General features: G+C 41.2%; 1 protein-coding gene across 3 annotated transcripts in view; it reads left to right on the top strand.

Moving 5' to 3' along the window:
* arhgap10 (Rho GTPase activating protein 10) overlaps nt 1-14512 on the top strand; it is a 270345-nt gene that overhangs the window by 100739 nt on the left and 155094 nt on the right. The window contains exons 1-3 of one of the 3 annotated variants that reach the window (XM_068041258.1): nt 1131-1171; nt 1718-1779; nt 13437-13508. In XM_068041258.1, the coding sequence (XP_067897359.1) occupies nt 1774-1779; nt 13437-13508 (78 nt within the window). In that variant the 5' untranslated portion in view covers nt 1131-1171; nt 1718-1773. Of the gene's footprint in view, nt 1-1130; nt 1172-1717; nt 1780-13267; nt 13332-13436; nt 13509-14512 lie in introns of those variants that run through there. The other 2 variants (XM_068041246.1, XM_068041249.1) reach the window with 2 other exon arrangements.

Genomic DNA, 14512 nt, shown 5'->3' with positions numbered 1-14512 from the left:
GTTCCAACTAAAGAGTATTGATCACGTGGTTATTGAACCAATTAGATCCAAGAATTACAAGTTGATATGGTTGATCATTTAAATTGTAACTAAAAGTCAAACGAGGATAATTGAGGTAACTGTAAACATTTCAGAATGCAACTTTTAACTGATACTTTAATGCTTTCAGTCTGGTCTTATATAAGCTGTTGAAGGCTGTGCAGTTCTAAAGATTTTTTTCTCACATGATTGACTAGATTTTTAAAAGTTAGAATGCTTCACTTAATTGAATTAAGATGTAAGGTACAGTTTGTTAGCTTTCTGATTGACAAGTGAAACTACTTAGTCCAATTTCCTACAATAAACCAAACCAGTTAAATTTACGAGGCATTGATGATCATTACAGGAGGGTCAGTGCACACTGGGGAGGCACCAGTAGATCAGAAACAGGTTAATGTGGCACCTGTATTCAAAAAGGGGTGACAAAACAGCCACAGGCAACTACAGACCCAATAGTATTGTTTCAATCAATTGTAAAATAAAAAGTGTGTACTTAGACTTCCAAAGGCATTTGATAACATTTATGTGAAAGGCTATTAGTTAAAGTCAAAACTGTGGGGATTCAGGGTGAAACTTGGGAATGGGTAAGAAATTGTCCATAGGAAAGAAAGAAGAACGATGTCAAGGTGTGGGAATTACTGAGTGAGGTGTCCCAGAATTTGTGTTTGCAACCACAGTTCTTTCTCAGTTAATTTACACCAATGATTTGGATTCAAGAAACCCAATGCAAATTGGTTAGATTCACAGATGGAATGAAATTAAGAGTAGCAGTAGGCTTGAGTGAGGAAGCTCATGAATTACAGAATGAGTTAAACAAACTAAATGAGTGAGCTGAAAAATGGCAAATGAAACTTAATGCAGACAAGTGTAAAGTATTGCACATAAAAAGGAACAATGGTGATACGCATTCTGCGATGGTTTTGAAATAGCAAAGTATAGAAAAGATGTCAAAGACTTAATGAACTCAATGTTCAACATGTCAGCCAATGCAGAGCAGCAGTCAACAAAGCCAATAGAATGTTGAAATATGTGACCAAATCAGTAGAGTATAAGTCTGAGGAAGTCAAGATCAAACTGTGTAGTTCCCTGGGCAGATCACACCTTGAATACTGTGTTTAGTTTTGGTCAGCAAGTAAGGAAAAGGTTAATTTGGAATGCTAGTTCACTCAAAAAGTTGGATAGAACAAAGGGACACAGGTTTAAGCTAGTAAAAGATAATTTTAAGATTGCTGTCAGGAAGTTCTTCACGTAGACAGTGATCAACACTTTGAAGGGACTTCTAGATAGCTATATGAAAGCAAATGTCTTACAATCATTTAAGAAACAATTGGATGATGAATTAAGATAGGCTGAACGGCCTTCCTCATTCACATGGATCTTATTTGAGTGAGGTACCCTATCCATGTTGATGTCCACATCGATTAAATTTGATTTATTTGTATTTTGGGTGCCATAAGATTATAACTGATACAATTGCTGTAAATGGCTGGACTGTAAAAGGTGCCATGAGAGCTGGTTTCTTCCAGACTAGTTTGTTTTTATTCTAGTTTCCTCAGCATGTTGGGACACTGAAGTGGTTCTGTCTAAATGCCCTTTGTAATGGGAACACCTACATATACCACTGTAAAATTATTGCAAAAGTGTTAATATTTCTTAACGTTTTGTAATTCCATTCCAGATGAATCACTTCAGGAGTTTGCAGCATTTTTACGAAACCTCGAGGAACAAAGAGAAATGATGGTAAGCAGAAGTGTGTCATGTGTTGAGGGAGGAGGAGGGGATATTTGTTTCCATGTCTCCGTTGTGTAGTCTGGCAATTAGCTTGCCTGCTTGCTTACTTTATATACACAGCAGGATCCTGATGAGATCAATTTGTCAAAAACAAAATTCATAGCAAGGGAATTTGATTGGACTACACTACAGCATGTACAGTATGTTCTATATGTGTGCTTCCTCTCCTCTTCCTAAATCCCCCAAGAGTAAAAGGTCATTGTAAGTTGCTGGCATCTGTTCTAGTTTGCTGTTTTTCTGTTCCCACAACCTAATTCTCTCTCAGCTGTTCTTCTCCAGGTGCATTATGTCCTTCATTTTGTTTCTGGCTGATCCCAGACATTAGATCTGTTTTGCCATTTGATTTCCATGTCCAAGCTTGTTTAAATCTGGTGATTTAAAATCTGGACTGCTATTTATCATTAAGCACAGTTTCTTCAATGTCTTTGCTCTGTTGTTGTTCTGAGTTGCCCTGCTGCTGGATGATTTTAGTTCAGTTTTTAAGTTAGTATCCTGTGACAGCCATTTGACTTTAAGACAGCTGCTGCTTCACAAATGATTGCAATGTGTTTTTTTTTAACCAGTATGCATGCGTCAGTCATTATTTATTGGCTGCGACATATGCCAAATTGGTCATAATTTTATATTTTTAAAAATGTTTTATTTCTGGACAGAAGGGGCAAAAGATCAGAATTCTAACCATCAATTACTTTCAGGTTTAGTCAGTTTATATTGTGGCATTATTGCACATGTGTCGGATATGAAAAGGAGAAGTCCTGGGGGTGGGGGGGGGGGGGGGGGGCGCTAATTTCTGTTTAGGTGCATTTGCAGCATTTTACTGCTATATTTCCTGGCCTCTCACAGATCTGCTGTCTTGTGCCTCTTCCTGTTAAGCCTTTTCAGTGAAAGTACCTGATGGGATGGTGTGGCACTATTCATTTAAAATGAAGCTTGTATTTTGGGCTAGTCCACAAACTGCCTCAGAACTGTCCCATGCTGGAAAAATACTCAGCTGGCTTCATGTTGTTGGCTGAGAGCTTTCTAGGGATAGGCTGTGCTGGATAGGTTCCCAGGCTAATCTAAAATTCCAGCCCCTGCTAAAACATTGTTGTCCATTCCAGACCTTACCGAACAGATTTCTGTAATTTGTTTACTGATCTTCAGCATTTGAGCAGCAATTCTGGTGAATACCTAGAGCTCTCTCTTGTTCATGGTTCCCACAATTGTCTAAATTTGTGTTTCTTCTAAAAGTGGTATTTTAATTTTTTTTGCATTTTAATTGAGTTAGATTACAAATCAGCTTTTTTTTTGTAGCAGTTTGTCATCGCCACCTCTCTTGTCTGCTTTTTCCTTCTTGCCCCAAAGGTGTTGACTCTTGCTGGGGCACAACTGCATAGGTGCCTGTAAGTCTCGGGCACGTTATCCATATTTTTTTGGGGGGGGTTGGTGGGAGGTAGTGGTGGGGTGGTGCAGTTAAAATGAGGGCTGTCACTTGCCCCCTCTGATCCGACTACTCTCCTGCTGTGTCCCAATGTTAACTTGCTCTTTTGATGCGGGGAGCAGGGAAGCAGCGAGTTGCTCTTGCATTTTTTAAATTGTTTTTGGGATGTGGGCATTGCTGGCTTGGCCAGCATTTGTTGCCCATCACTAATGGCCCTTGAGAAGGTGGTGGTGAGCTGCCTTCTTGAACCACTGCAGTCCTTGGGGTGTAGGTACACCAACACAGCTGTTGGTGAGGGAGTTCCAGGATTTTTACCCAGCAACAGTGAAGGAACGGCGATATACTTCCACGTCAGGATGGTCTGTGGCTTGGCGGGAAACTTGTAGGTGGTGATGTTCCCATGCGTCTGCTGTCCTCCTTCTAGGTGGTAGAGGTCAAGGGTTTGGAAGGTGCTGTCTAAGGAGCCTTGCTGCGTTGCTGCAGTGCATCTTATAGATGGTATACACTGCTGCCACTGTGCGTCGGTGGTGGAGGGAGTGAATGTTGAAGGTTGTGAATGCGGTCCCAATCAAGCGGGCTGCTTTTTCCTGGATGGTGTTGCACTCATCCAGGCAAGTGGAGAGTATTCCATCACACTCCTGACTTGTGCCTTGTAGATGTTGGACAGGCTTTGGGGAGTCAGGAGGTGAGTTACTCGCCACAGAATTCCCAGCCTCTGACCTGCTCTTGTAGCCACGGTATTTATATGGCTGGTCCACTTAAGTTCTGGTAAATGGTAACCCCCAGAATGGTGATGCTGGGGAATTCAATGATGGTAATTATCTAGATCAAGACCCAATAATGCCCTTGGGGCCCAACTGCGACATTAGACAGAGTCCTGAGCATATGAACAATGGTGGCTTCCTAGTCGGGCCAGAACAGCCTGAAGGTGGCTCGTGGGTGGGAAGAGGCCCACGCAGGTAAGGTATGAATTTAATTTCAGTTTCCTTGTGAGGCTCGGAGGTGCAGGAGCAGGTTAATGAGAAAATGGATGTAAATGAAACCATGCGTGGCCTTCATATCCGCGGATTTCCTGGCTTCACTTCCCATTTCAGGGCTTGTGCAAACTATGCCTGGACCCTCCCATCTTTTCTACCCTCGTACCCCCTCACCTCACTCCCCACACACCACCCCCTCCCCCTCGCACCACACCCCCCTCCCCCTCGCACCACACCCCCCTCACCTCACCCCCCCCCCCCCACTCCACAAAGCAGACTCCCACACACACCCCACTCCCCAACATACGCCCCGACACACACACTTTTCCCCCCGCTGCCCACATATCGCTCCCTTCACCGGCCGCGAGACTGCCCCCCACCCCCCCCGCTGCTGAGCTCCAGTGGGGGCTCATTTAAATGGAAGGGTGGAACAGCCGCCCCCAATGACGTGGAGGGGATGGCCGCTCTGACCCCAGCAATGCGTCTGGCACTGGCACTATTTTTCAAAGCCTTCAAGCCCTTACCGGCAATTTATATTTTTAAAGAGCACAGAACCTTTACTTTGAATAAAAATTGTCAGTTGAACAGCAAAGCCCCTCCTTCCATCCAACCTCAATGATCAAACAATATATTTATTTATTTTCCTCCCCCCGCACCCCCCCCCAAACCATTTTTGCCAGTACCAAACTTTCGCCCCAAACTTTATAATCTTTGGCCTTAAACCTTTTCCCACCACCCCCTCAGCCAATGGAAACACTGTTCTCCCAACCCGCCTGCCCTGATAATTTCACTCCACCCGCTGACCCCACCAGTGTCACGCCTCGGAACTTTGAACGGAGTCCCAAAGGCCTGAGAGTTCTGGCTGGTGGCTGGAATATCGGCATAGGATGGCTGCCGGGATCAGCTAAGTTTATTTGCATGTGTTTTAATTAATTTTAATAACAAAATGAAAGCTGCACCACAGAGTGGCAGTGGGCGGGGGGTGGGTTTGGGGGGTGGTCGTGCCGGGCCTCTCCTGGAAGAATTTTCTGGACCCCCCCACCACAACCCCCAACGTCTGAGGGCTCATAAAATTCAGTGCTATTTATCTGCGGAGCAGATTGACAGCTGAGGCTGATCCTCAGCATGCCCATGTGCCCTTCTAAAAGAAGAACTTGGCTGATTTCACCACCTCCCTACCACCATCTCCATAGTGCTGCATTTCCTTTATTGTCTCACAGGCAGAGATCAGCTAACGGGGAATGAAACCTAAGTTGACTTCTTTATGCAGTTTAGTTGTAGCAGGCAGTACTTCAGTCTACTAAGTCTGCCTTTCTTGTAAACAATGCTTCTTTAAAATGTTCCATTGCCTCTAACAAGCTTTGGTTGTTTTGAAGATTGCTTTGAGTCTAGTTTAACATCTGTTCACTAGTTCATTCTAAAATAGTTTCATATATAAACGGCTGTCCTTACGGCAGCTCTTATCTCCTTGTATTTTTATGGTAGTTATTGCATAATAGTGTTGTCGACAGTGCTGCCATTAAACTTAACAGACTGGTATGGGTGAGGCCTGCGGAACAATGATTACCCTCACTGCATAAAATGTGTGTTGCACATTCACTGTGTGTGCAATCTCAGCAGGGCTCCAGAGTTTGACTTTCAGAATAAACTGTGAATCTTTTTCGTCAGCTCAATTGTTGAACAGTTAAACAGTTAAATGTCGGCCATGGCTCAGATGAGTCAGAAGCTTATGGGTTGAAGTCCCAGACCAGGACGTGAGCACAAAATATCAAGGCACTGCTGAGGGAGTGCTGCACTCTTGGAGTGCCATCTTTCGGATGGGACGGTAAACTGAAGTCCTGTCTGCCCCTTCAAGTAAAAGATCCCATGGCACTATTTTGAAGAAGAGCTATCCCCAATGTCCTGGTCAATAATTATTCTGCAATTGACATCATGGAAACAGATAATCTGGTCATATTGCTGTTTGTGGGAGCTTGCTGTGTGCTAATTGGCTACTGCGTTTGCTACATTACAACAGCGACAATTCCAAAATGTTTCATTGGCTGCAAAGTACTTTGTAATGTTCTGTGATCATGAAAGGCGCGATATAAATGCAAGTCTTTTCTTTTTAATGTGATAATCGACTTAGACAGTTTTAATGTGCATTATAATTCAATGATATGCTTTAAATTCTAGGTTGACATGCTAGCTTTAGTTACAATGAACCTGGCACACCACTGTGCCACTACCAGACTAGATCTTGGACCTCACTCAGTGAGATTTATCTACTTTGTAAGATTTGTGTGTAGAATTTCTGCTGACGTAGACGTAAATTCAGCACGAAAGTTGCCTATGATGAACATTTGAGAAACCTTAATATGGTAAACTGAAATATCACACTGGTACAGTTGGAGTTTCTCTTCTGAAATTCAAGTTAATACGTGGGTACAGAATTTGTTGCCAAAATAACGGCAATTTTAATGGCACTTGTTAATGTGTAAATTGTTCCACAATTTGTGGCAAGGAAGAGATCATCACTAGTTTCTGGATGATTTGCACTGCTCTATTAGCCTCACAGAAATGCCATCTCACCCTTACCCTCTCCATGAATTTCATAAAGTTGCTGCATTTGCATATTTATTACCAATCAAACTTGCCACAGAAAGTTAGCGCTGCTAATTAATGGTGTAAGTAGGCTTTCAATTAGGAAATTTATATTCCTGCAACGCCAATCAACTTCTCCAGCCCAGAAAGGGAACAATTTAAACTGCAGAGCCTCATTCTTCCAGGTAGTAAGTTGTTTGAGATTTTTAAAATTTAAAAGTGTAATTGTTTTCTTTTTCCTCTCTCTCTCTCCTCTCTCTTTTACCCAATCTTTCTTAACCTCCTTTTATATATCGTTCTCTACCTGATTGGACTCTCTTTCACCCTCTCTAATTCTTCCTTCTCTTTTATTCCTCCACTTCTTTGTCAATCCTTAAATTTCATTGGTTAAGGAGATCCATGGTTGTTCACTAAGGTCCCAGAGGGGTCCCATTGTCCTCACACTGCTGGCAACTTCAGGGCAAAATTGTTTAGAGCTGAAGGGTGAGGGAAAAAATCTAACTAACGTGGCATTCTGCAGCAAAATCTGGTATTATATTGAAGTAGAGTTTTACACTGCTGCTGATAGTTGCCTTCATCAAATGCACAGGAGTTTAACTGTGGGAATTAAGCTTAGTACAAAGTAGTTACAGTGTAACAATTTTGAAACTACCAAAATAACTGCCTTGGTCAAACATGGGAATTATCCTCAGTTTTTTTTTTCTCTGAATACAACAAATGTTCCCATGTGAAAATCGCACGGAGTAACATGTGTTTTTGGTAGAGGACCCAATTTTATTATTACTGTTCTCATTGGAAAGGAAAAACATGAACTTTAAGCAGGAGGACAATGAGAAAGGGCATGTTTATCAAAGGAATTCCCCTAACATACTACGTTTCTCTGTGGCTTTGTTGCAGAATCTGTGCAGTAGTCCATTTTCATGTAAATGCATTACACATCATAGTGTTTGGAGATTAAGTTGTTCTTATGAAATTATGAAAGAGAAATGGCAAAATGTGAAGGTTTTTTTAGGGCGGGGGAAAAGACGCTTAAAAACATTTCATTCTGTCCATAAGAGGATGTGGGGCCTGTAATACCATTATGTCCCTGTCTTTAAACCCCCACCCTCAACCTTGAGTAACAGTTAGTTGAAATATAAACCTGGAGTTTCCATCCGGGGCATGAAACAGAAATGTGCCCGTGTTGTGCCTATTTAGCCAAAATGAAAAGTTAAGCACTGGTATCCTCCCAATCTCATTAGAAGAGACCCAAACGTAAAACGTGAGTAAATCAGCACTGAATCCCCCACTATCAACATCCTGGGGGTTACCATTGACCAGAAACTGAACTGGACCAGCCACATAAATACCGTGGCTACAAATTTAACGTCAGAGGCTGGGAATTGTGCGATGAGTAACTCACCCCCTGTCTCCCCAATGCCTGTCCACCATCGACAAGGCACAAGTCAGGAGTGCGATGGAATACGCTCCACTTGCCTCGATGAGCGCAGCTCCAACAGCACACAAAATGCTCGTCACCATGCAGGACAAAGCAGCCCGCTTGATTGGCAGCCCATCCATCACGTTCAGCATTCACTCCCTTCACCACCGACACAGTAGCAGCAATGTGTACCATCGACAAGATGCAGTGCAGCAACTCGCCCAAGGCTCCTTTGACAACACCTTCCAAACTTGCGACCACTACCACCTAGAAGGTCAAGGGCAGCAGATGTATGGGAATACTACCATCTGCAAGTTCTCCTCCAAACCACACACCATCCTGACTTGGAACTATATTGCCATTCCTCCACTGTCACTGCATCAAAATCCTGGAACTCCTTCCCTAACAGCACTGTTGGCATACCAAAGACTGGAGCGGTTCAAGAAGGAAGCTCACCACCACCTTCTCAAGGGCATTTAGGGATAGGCAATAAATGCTGGCCTAGCTAGCGACACCTACATCCCAGAAATGAATAAAAAAATCAATCAGGACCCATGGGAAATGCTGCACCCACCACCATTTTCTCTTCAAGTATGAAAATATAAGTTTAAACACATGTGCATGAATGATGCTTACATTAGGCACAGCATGTTTGGGAACCTGCAATTGGGGCATCTCAAATACTCAAAAAATGCAATAAAATGCCAGAAGAATTACTCTCTCCTGTTGTGCCTGAGATCTGGTAGCAAGGTGAAGAGAATCTCTGAACAAGCAATTTCAGGATACTCTCATTTCATGGGGTGACCAGTTTTGCAGGCAGAAAATTTGATGGCTGATCATACAAAATTGAGACGACACGCGCATATTGCAGTTACATGCATAACTCACTCACACCCAGACTTTTGCAGTCTTTTAAGCCATGTTAATTAGTTTATACCCAGATCAAGTGTGTCTCTGGGCACAAATGCTGAAGAAACTCCAGGTTTTAGTCTTTAGTGATTGTGTTTCAATTATTTTACTTTTGTAGATTTATAACCTTAATTGGGATCCATGTGGTGATTTTTAGCAAGAAAAAGGAAAGAGTTGCGTTTATATCGCCCTTTTCATGACCACAGGATGCCTAAAGCACTTTACAGCCAATTAAATACTTTTAAGTGCACTCACTGTTGTAATGTAGGCAAGCTAATCTATTAAAGGTAAAACTGCATTAATAAATGTAAAATTATTTTAGATAAAATAGGAAATGGCAAATAGATGAAAATATCAATGTAAAATTAGTTGTACCAGTGCAATTGGGCATAGAGAATCTAGTTAAAATTTACTTCGATGTTGGCAAGAGACATTTTAAGTTTGGAAATCCATTATTCCACCTGTTTGTGCAATTCAGTTATATGTGTTCTGTAAGCAATCGTCTGCTGCTGCTCCAGTTTTCCATCTGGTTATTGTCCACGCTGACTTTGCGTGTTAACCTTGTTCTGCAATTATTACAATTCTGATATGAGGCCTGCCAAATGCTTCAACATACAAACTAAATACGCAAAACCGTTATAGTTTCCTTCATACTCTGGGGATGTCCAAATTTTTTGTCTCAGTGAGCTACTTGACTGTGTACCATGTAGCCCTGAAGGCAACACATTACACAATTGAAATACAAGACATCAAATTCAAGAAATACTTTGGAATAGTGGAATTTTGAAAACTTGAAAAAAATCTATTTATAAACCCTTGTAAAGGCATTTTGTTCCTTCATACATTTTTGGGCTGATATACTAGCATTCTTAATGTTCATGTTGTTATGAAAGTATTTTCATTGTTTAATATTTTGTGAGAACTCGTGTTTTAAAATTGTGGAAATGGATCCCTTTGGAGGACTGAAGTAATTCCATAGATGCTGGACATTTTTTTTAAGTCACTGGAAGGACTTTGGGACTTGAGCTTTCTCACTTAATGGATGTAAAGCGATTTTAGATAAAATAGGAAATGGTATCCTTACAGGATGTCATATGTTTGAAGCCACATAAACAACAGAAGCCTTGGTGACTGGGGGTAGTTATTTACAGAGAAGTGACATGTCAAGATTTATGGTGGTCAAAAGGTGGTTTAGTTTTGGATTGTTTTGAGTCAGTTGCTGAGAGAAGCACCCAGCTCGTCCTTTCTCCACCTCGCTGAGAAACCCTGAAAATCTACTGTGCGATAGCTGAAACCCCTGATGCTGCATTTCTCCTGGAAAGCCTGCCGGACTAATCCTCGATGTCGCCTGAAGAAAACTACTCCAAAAAGATCCCAGTGATAGCCGTCTATGCATATTTGGGACGCCAGAATAAAGGGACAACTGATATCATTCCATATCTTCTCCTTTTCCTTCAAGAATTAACAAGTTCTTGGCCAAAATATTTTTTGTCTTTTTTTGTAAAGAGATCTCTGCAGAGAAAACTTCTTTATTTTTTCTTTAACCTATGTGCGTGTGTGTTTGGCTAAGTTAAAAGGGAACTTTCATATTTCAATCTGTGTGTTAATGCTTTGGATCTTTACTGAATAAGTCTTGTTTTATAATTAATTGATAATTTTGTTGTTTATTAAAGAAACGTGGTCAGTGGATTTTATTCTGAAATAAAAATAGAGTATGTAATTGGCTGTATCGGTAACTGGGTAAATATTTAAATATACGTTTTGACCCATGAAGAAGTGGAACTAGAGAAAGACAGTGCACTCCTCCCACCTCAGTCGTAACAATATAAATTCCTTTGCTGTTTTAATGAAGGAGTTAACCCATGGGTAAAATTTATTTTAAGTGGCTTAATGCTTTAATTAAAATAGCAGAACAGGAACTTAAAGCATAATTACTAATCACAGCATGCATGATTTCAGTTGCTTGTTATCTCTGTCAGTGAAAGAACTTCTCAGTAAATTCATATTAATTTTCTTTTTTTGTATATATGTATCAAAGTATTCGTTGGTGATCTCATTCCTTTCTAAGCAACTGTTTTCCTTTTCTCATTAGATTTACATTTTTAAGTACTATATTTATGAACATTTACCAGCATTCTTTAATAAGTGGTAATCTTCCTGTTTTTAGTTTACACACAAAATTCAACACCATATGAAATCTAGTTATGAATCAGAGGAATCACTTTGGTTTTGTGGCCCCGATAACATAGGCTTATGGCCAGGTATGACCTGCAGGCTGCAGCTTCGACATCCTAATTGTCATTTTTTAAAAGCATGAGTGACAAGGTCCAATTTTGCAATATTCCAAATTGTATCTTGTACTTCATAAATTGGTCCATGGGGTGAATAGTCAATGAGCTGCCAGAATTAAACCAGTTACAAATTGAAAGATGTTTGTGACCTCCTGAAGTAATGCATCTGAAGAGAAGGGGGAGGGACCCTGGAGACTCACCAATTGTTGGGCTTTTCTCTTTTTGTTTCTTTTCCCTATTATTACTGCCCTGCTAGTTTGAATTCCAGTGCAATAACATATAATGTGCTAAAACAGTAAAAGTTTTGCTTATTGGCACAGTGCTCAGTGAAAGCCTGATTTTTAACTTGGAGCAAGTGCGACACGTTTGGGAGGCAAGGGGTGGTGCAGGTTGCAGGGGTGTAGCGAGGGACAAGCTTGCACAGCCACGACACAGCTTCATTATAATATCCTAGGACTGACTCTCAGCCAAACTGAGCGAATAGGTTGGGAGGGCTGTGGGTTGGAGCATGAAATTGCGTGGCAGCAGACTGCAGATGGGGAGCTAGGGAAAGGGTAATTAAATTACTAGTCAGACGTGGAGAGAAGGTCAGCATGTGATTGCGGTAAAGGGAGGGAGGGAAGAGGCCCAGGACAGGAAAAGTTTCCCTGTCGGTCCCAGAAGAGTTCTCCTGCTCCTCCTTCTTTGACCACAAAGAAATGTCTTAAAAAATATATAATTTTCTAAGCTTCTCAGCCCTCTTCTTGTTGGGCGCTGTCCTGAAGTCTTTTGGGGCATGGTACATGGTTATTCAAGAATAGCAGTTTAAACCATAAGTGAGTAATAGAGCAAATGTTATCTTTATCATTTAAATATAGTTGTTTTCCTGAGCAAAGAGAAAGGAATTTTTTTGTTTTTAAAGGGCAAAATAAAAAGGTAAACTGCAAATGCTGTAAGTCTGAAATAAAAGCAGAAAATGCTCGAAATATAGACAAGATTAATCAACATCAATAAAGAGCAAGGTAGGCTATGATGTTTTTATTGTGTTCCCTGTATTGGAACTGAAATGACTTCTGGATTGCCCAAAATTGTTGAGTACATCAATCAAAGAAAAATGGGCATTTTAGTGTGGTAGAAAAAAAAGGAGGGAGAAGGAAAGAATCATTAATGAGGCAATTCAGAATATAGGAAGGACCTAAGAATGTCAAGATTTTGTGTTGGGGCTGGAAATACATGGGAGATATCCATACACAAAAGTCCAATAACAAAACCTCTGCATTTAAAGAATGATCCTTTTGCAAAAAAATTCCTTTCGTGGTTAACTGTAAGTTAATTATGGAGCTGTATGGATTTGTCTTGTTTAAAGAGAGAGATCTTCTCTAATAATGTTCATAAATCCTAATTTCAGAACAGCACTTACTGCATCTTTGCAAATTGTTGCTACTCCTGTGCCATTCCTGAATCAGATTAGCACTTTTTCTGCAGAATTGTAAGCACTTTTACTCTGAATCTGCGTTCACTGGGAACTGTGTTGAAACTCCCTGGATTCATTTCACACAGGATATTTAATAGCTGTTAGAGATAGGAGACTTTCATTCCATTTGGATGAGATTCAAACCCAGGTTTTAGAAGTAAATAATTCCCCTTTTCCCCAAATAGTATTTTGTCAAAACTTGTATGTTTCTAACATTAAATCATAATTTCTTAAGCTATTTGTCTAAATTACTTCTTGCATTGTATTTAACATTTAAATCCGAGTTACATTTCTAGGGTTGACCTCATACACAACTCATAGGCTAGTATGGCTAACATTATTTGTTCATCCAACATTTGGTCTTAAGTCAATTGGAAGAAAAATCGAGCTGTTTGGGGACATGGGCAAATGCTGGTGTGGTGATGTGAAGTTTTCACAACCCACCAATGTAAGTAAACATTTCATAAGGATCTGTATTAAAGTTTGAGTGCAGTGCACATTTTATTCTGTGGAACAAAATGCTCCTTGTATGAATGTTCACATTTTCTTTCAGGTACTTAACATCTATGAAACATTTATCAAACCACTGGAGAAATTCAGAAAGGAACAGATTGGAGCAGCAAAGGTAACAATTCTATTAATAATTCAGTATAAAAAAAAAGTCCAGTTTCTAAATTTCACATTTAAACTTCACACCCCCACAATCACATGGAGGGGGTGGGCTGTCCGACGCCGGCAGTGGTGTCAGCTGCCTGTGCACTGGCGCCATTTTTAAAGGAAAGCCAACCCTACTGGTCAATTTGAATCTTTAAAGTGGTATGCCCCCAAAATCTACCAAATAAAATTGTAACGTCCCTTTCCCACCCCACTGTTATTAATGTAATAACAGTTACATTAACTATTTGCACTAACCCACCCACCTCCCCCCCCCCAGAAAACACTTACTTTTGATATTTGACTTTCGCCCCCCCCTGCCATGACTCCAAATGTTTAAAAGTCACCCCTTCCCATCATCCCCTACACATTACATTTTTTGACTCCATCACTCCCCTCCCACACTAAAAATCTTAACTCCACCCCACCCCCACTCCCCACCAGTGTCAAGCCAGCTTTCCCTAGATAGGGAAGTGAAGGCTTGAGAGTGCCGGCTCCGCACTGAAGATCGCGGTGGGCCCGAAAGATTGGAGGTGTATTCATTTTATTGATTTACATATTGAAATTCAGGTCCCGTCATCCAGCGGGGGGGGGGGGGGCCCTCCCAGCGTCAAGGTCCGTGGCGGGCCTCTGCTGGGACGATCTTACGGGCCCATCACCCCGCCATGAAGTCCGACGTTGGGGGCCTGGTAAAACCCAGCACTGTTTGTGGGTTTTGGGTTATAAATGAACAGTAAATTCTGCAAATTCATAATTGATTCAATTAAAGGTACATAATAACAACTACTACCATTTATATAGCACCTTTTTAAATGGTCAGACGTCCCAAGGTGCTTCATAGGAGCGTTATCAAATAAAATTTGACGCTGAGCCACGTAAAGAGATACTAGGCCATGTGCCCAAACGTTTGATCAAGGAGAATGGTTTTAAGGAACATCTTAAAGGAAGCAAGAGGCGGAGAGGTTTAGGGAGGGA

The sequence above is a fragment of the Heterodontus francisci genome, chromosome 1 (assembly GCF_036365525.1).
Source record: "Heterodontus francisci isolate sHetFra1 chromosome 1, sHetFra1.hap1, whole genome shotgun sequence".
Taxonomy (NCBI): Eukaryota; Metazoa; Chordata; class Chondrichthyes; order Heterodontiformes; family Heterodontidae; genus Heterodontus; species Heterodontus francisci.
This window is presented reverse-complemented; position numbering and strand designations above follow the sequence as displayed.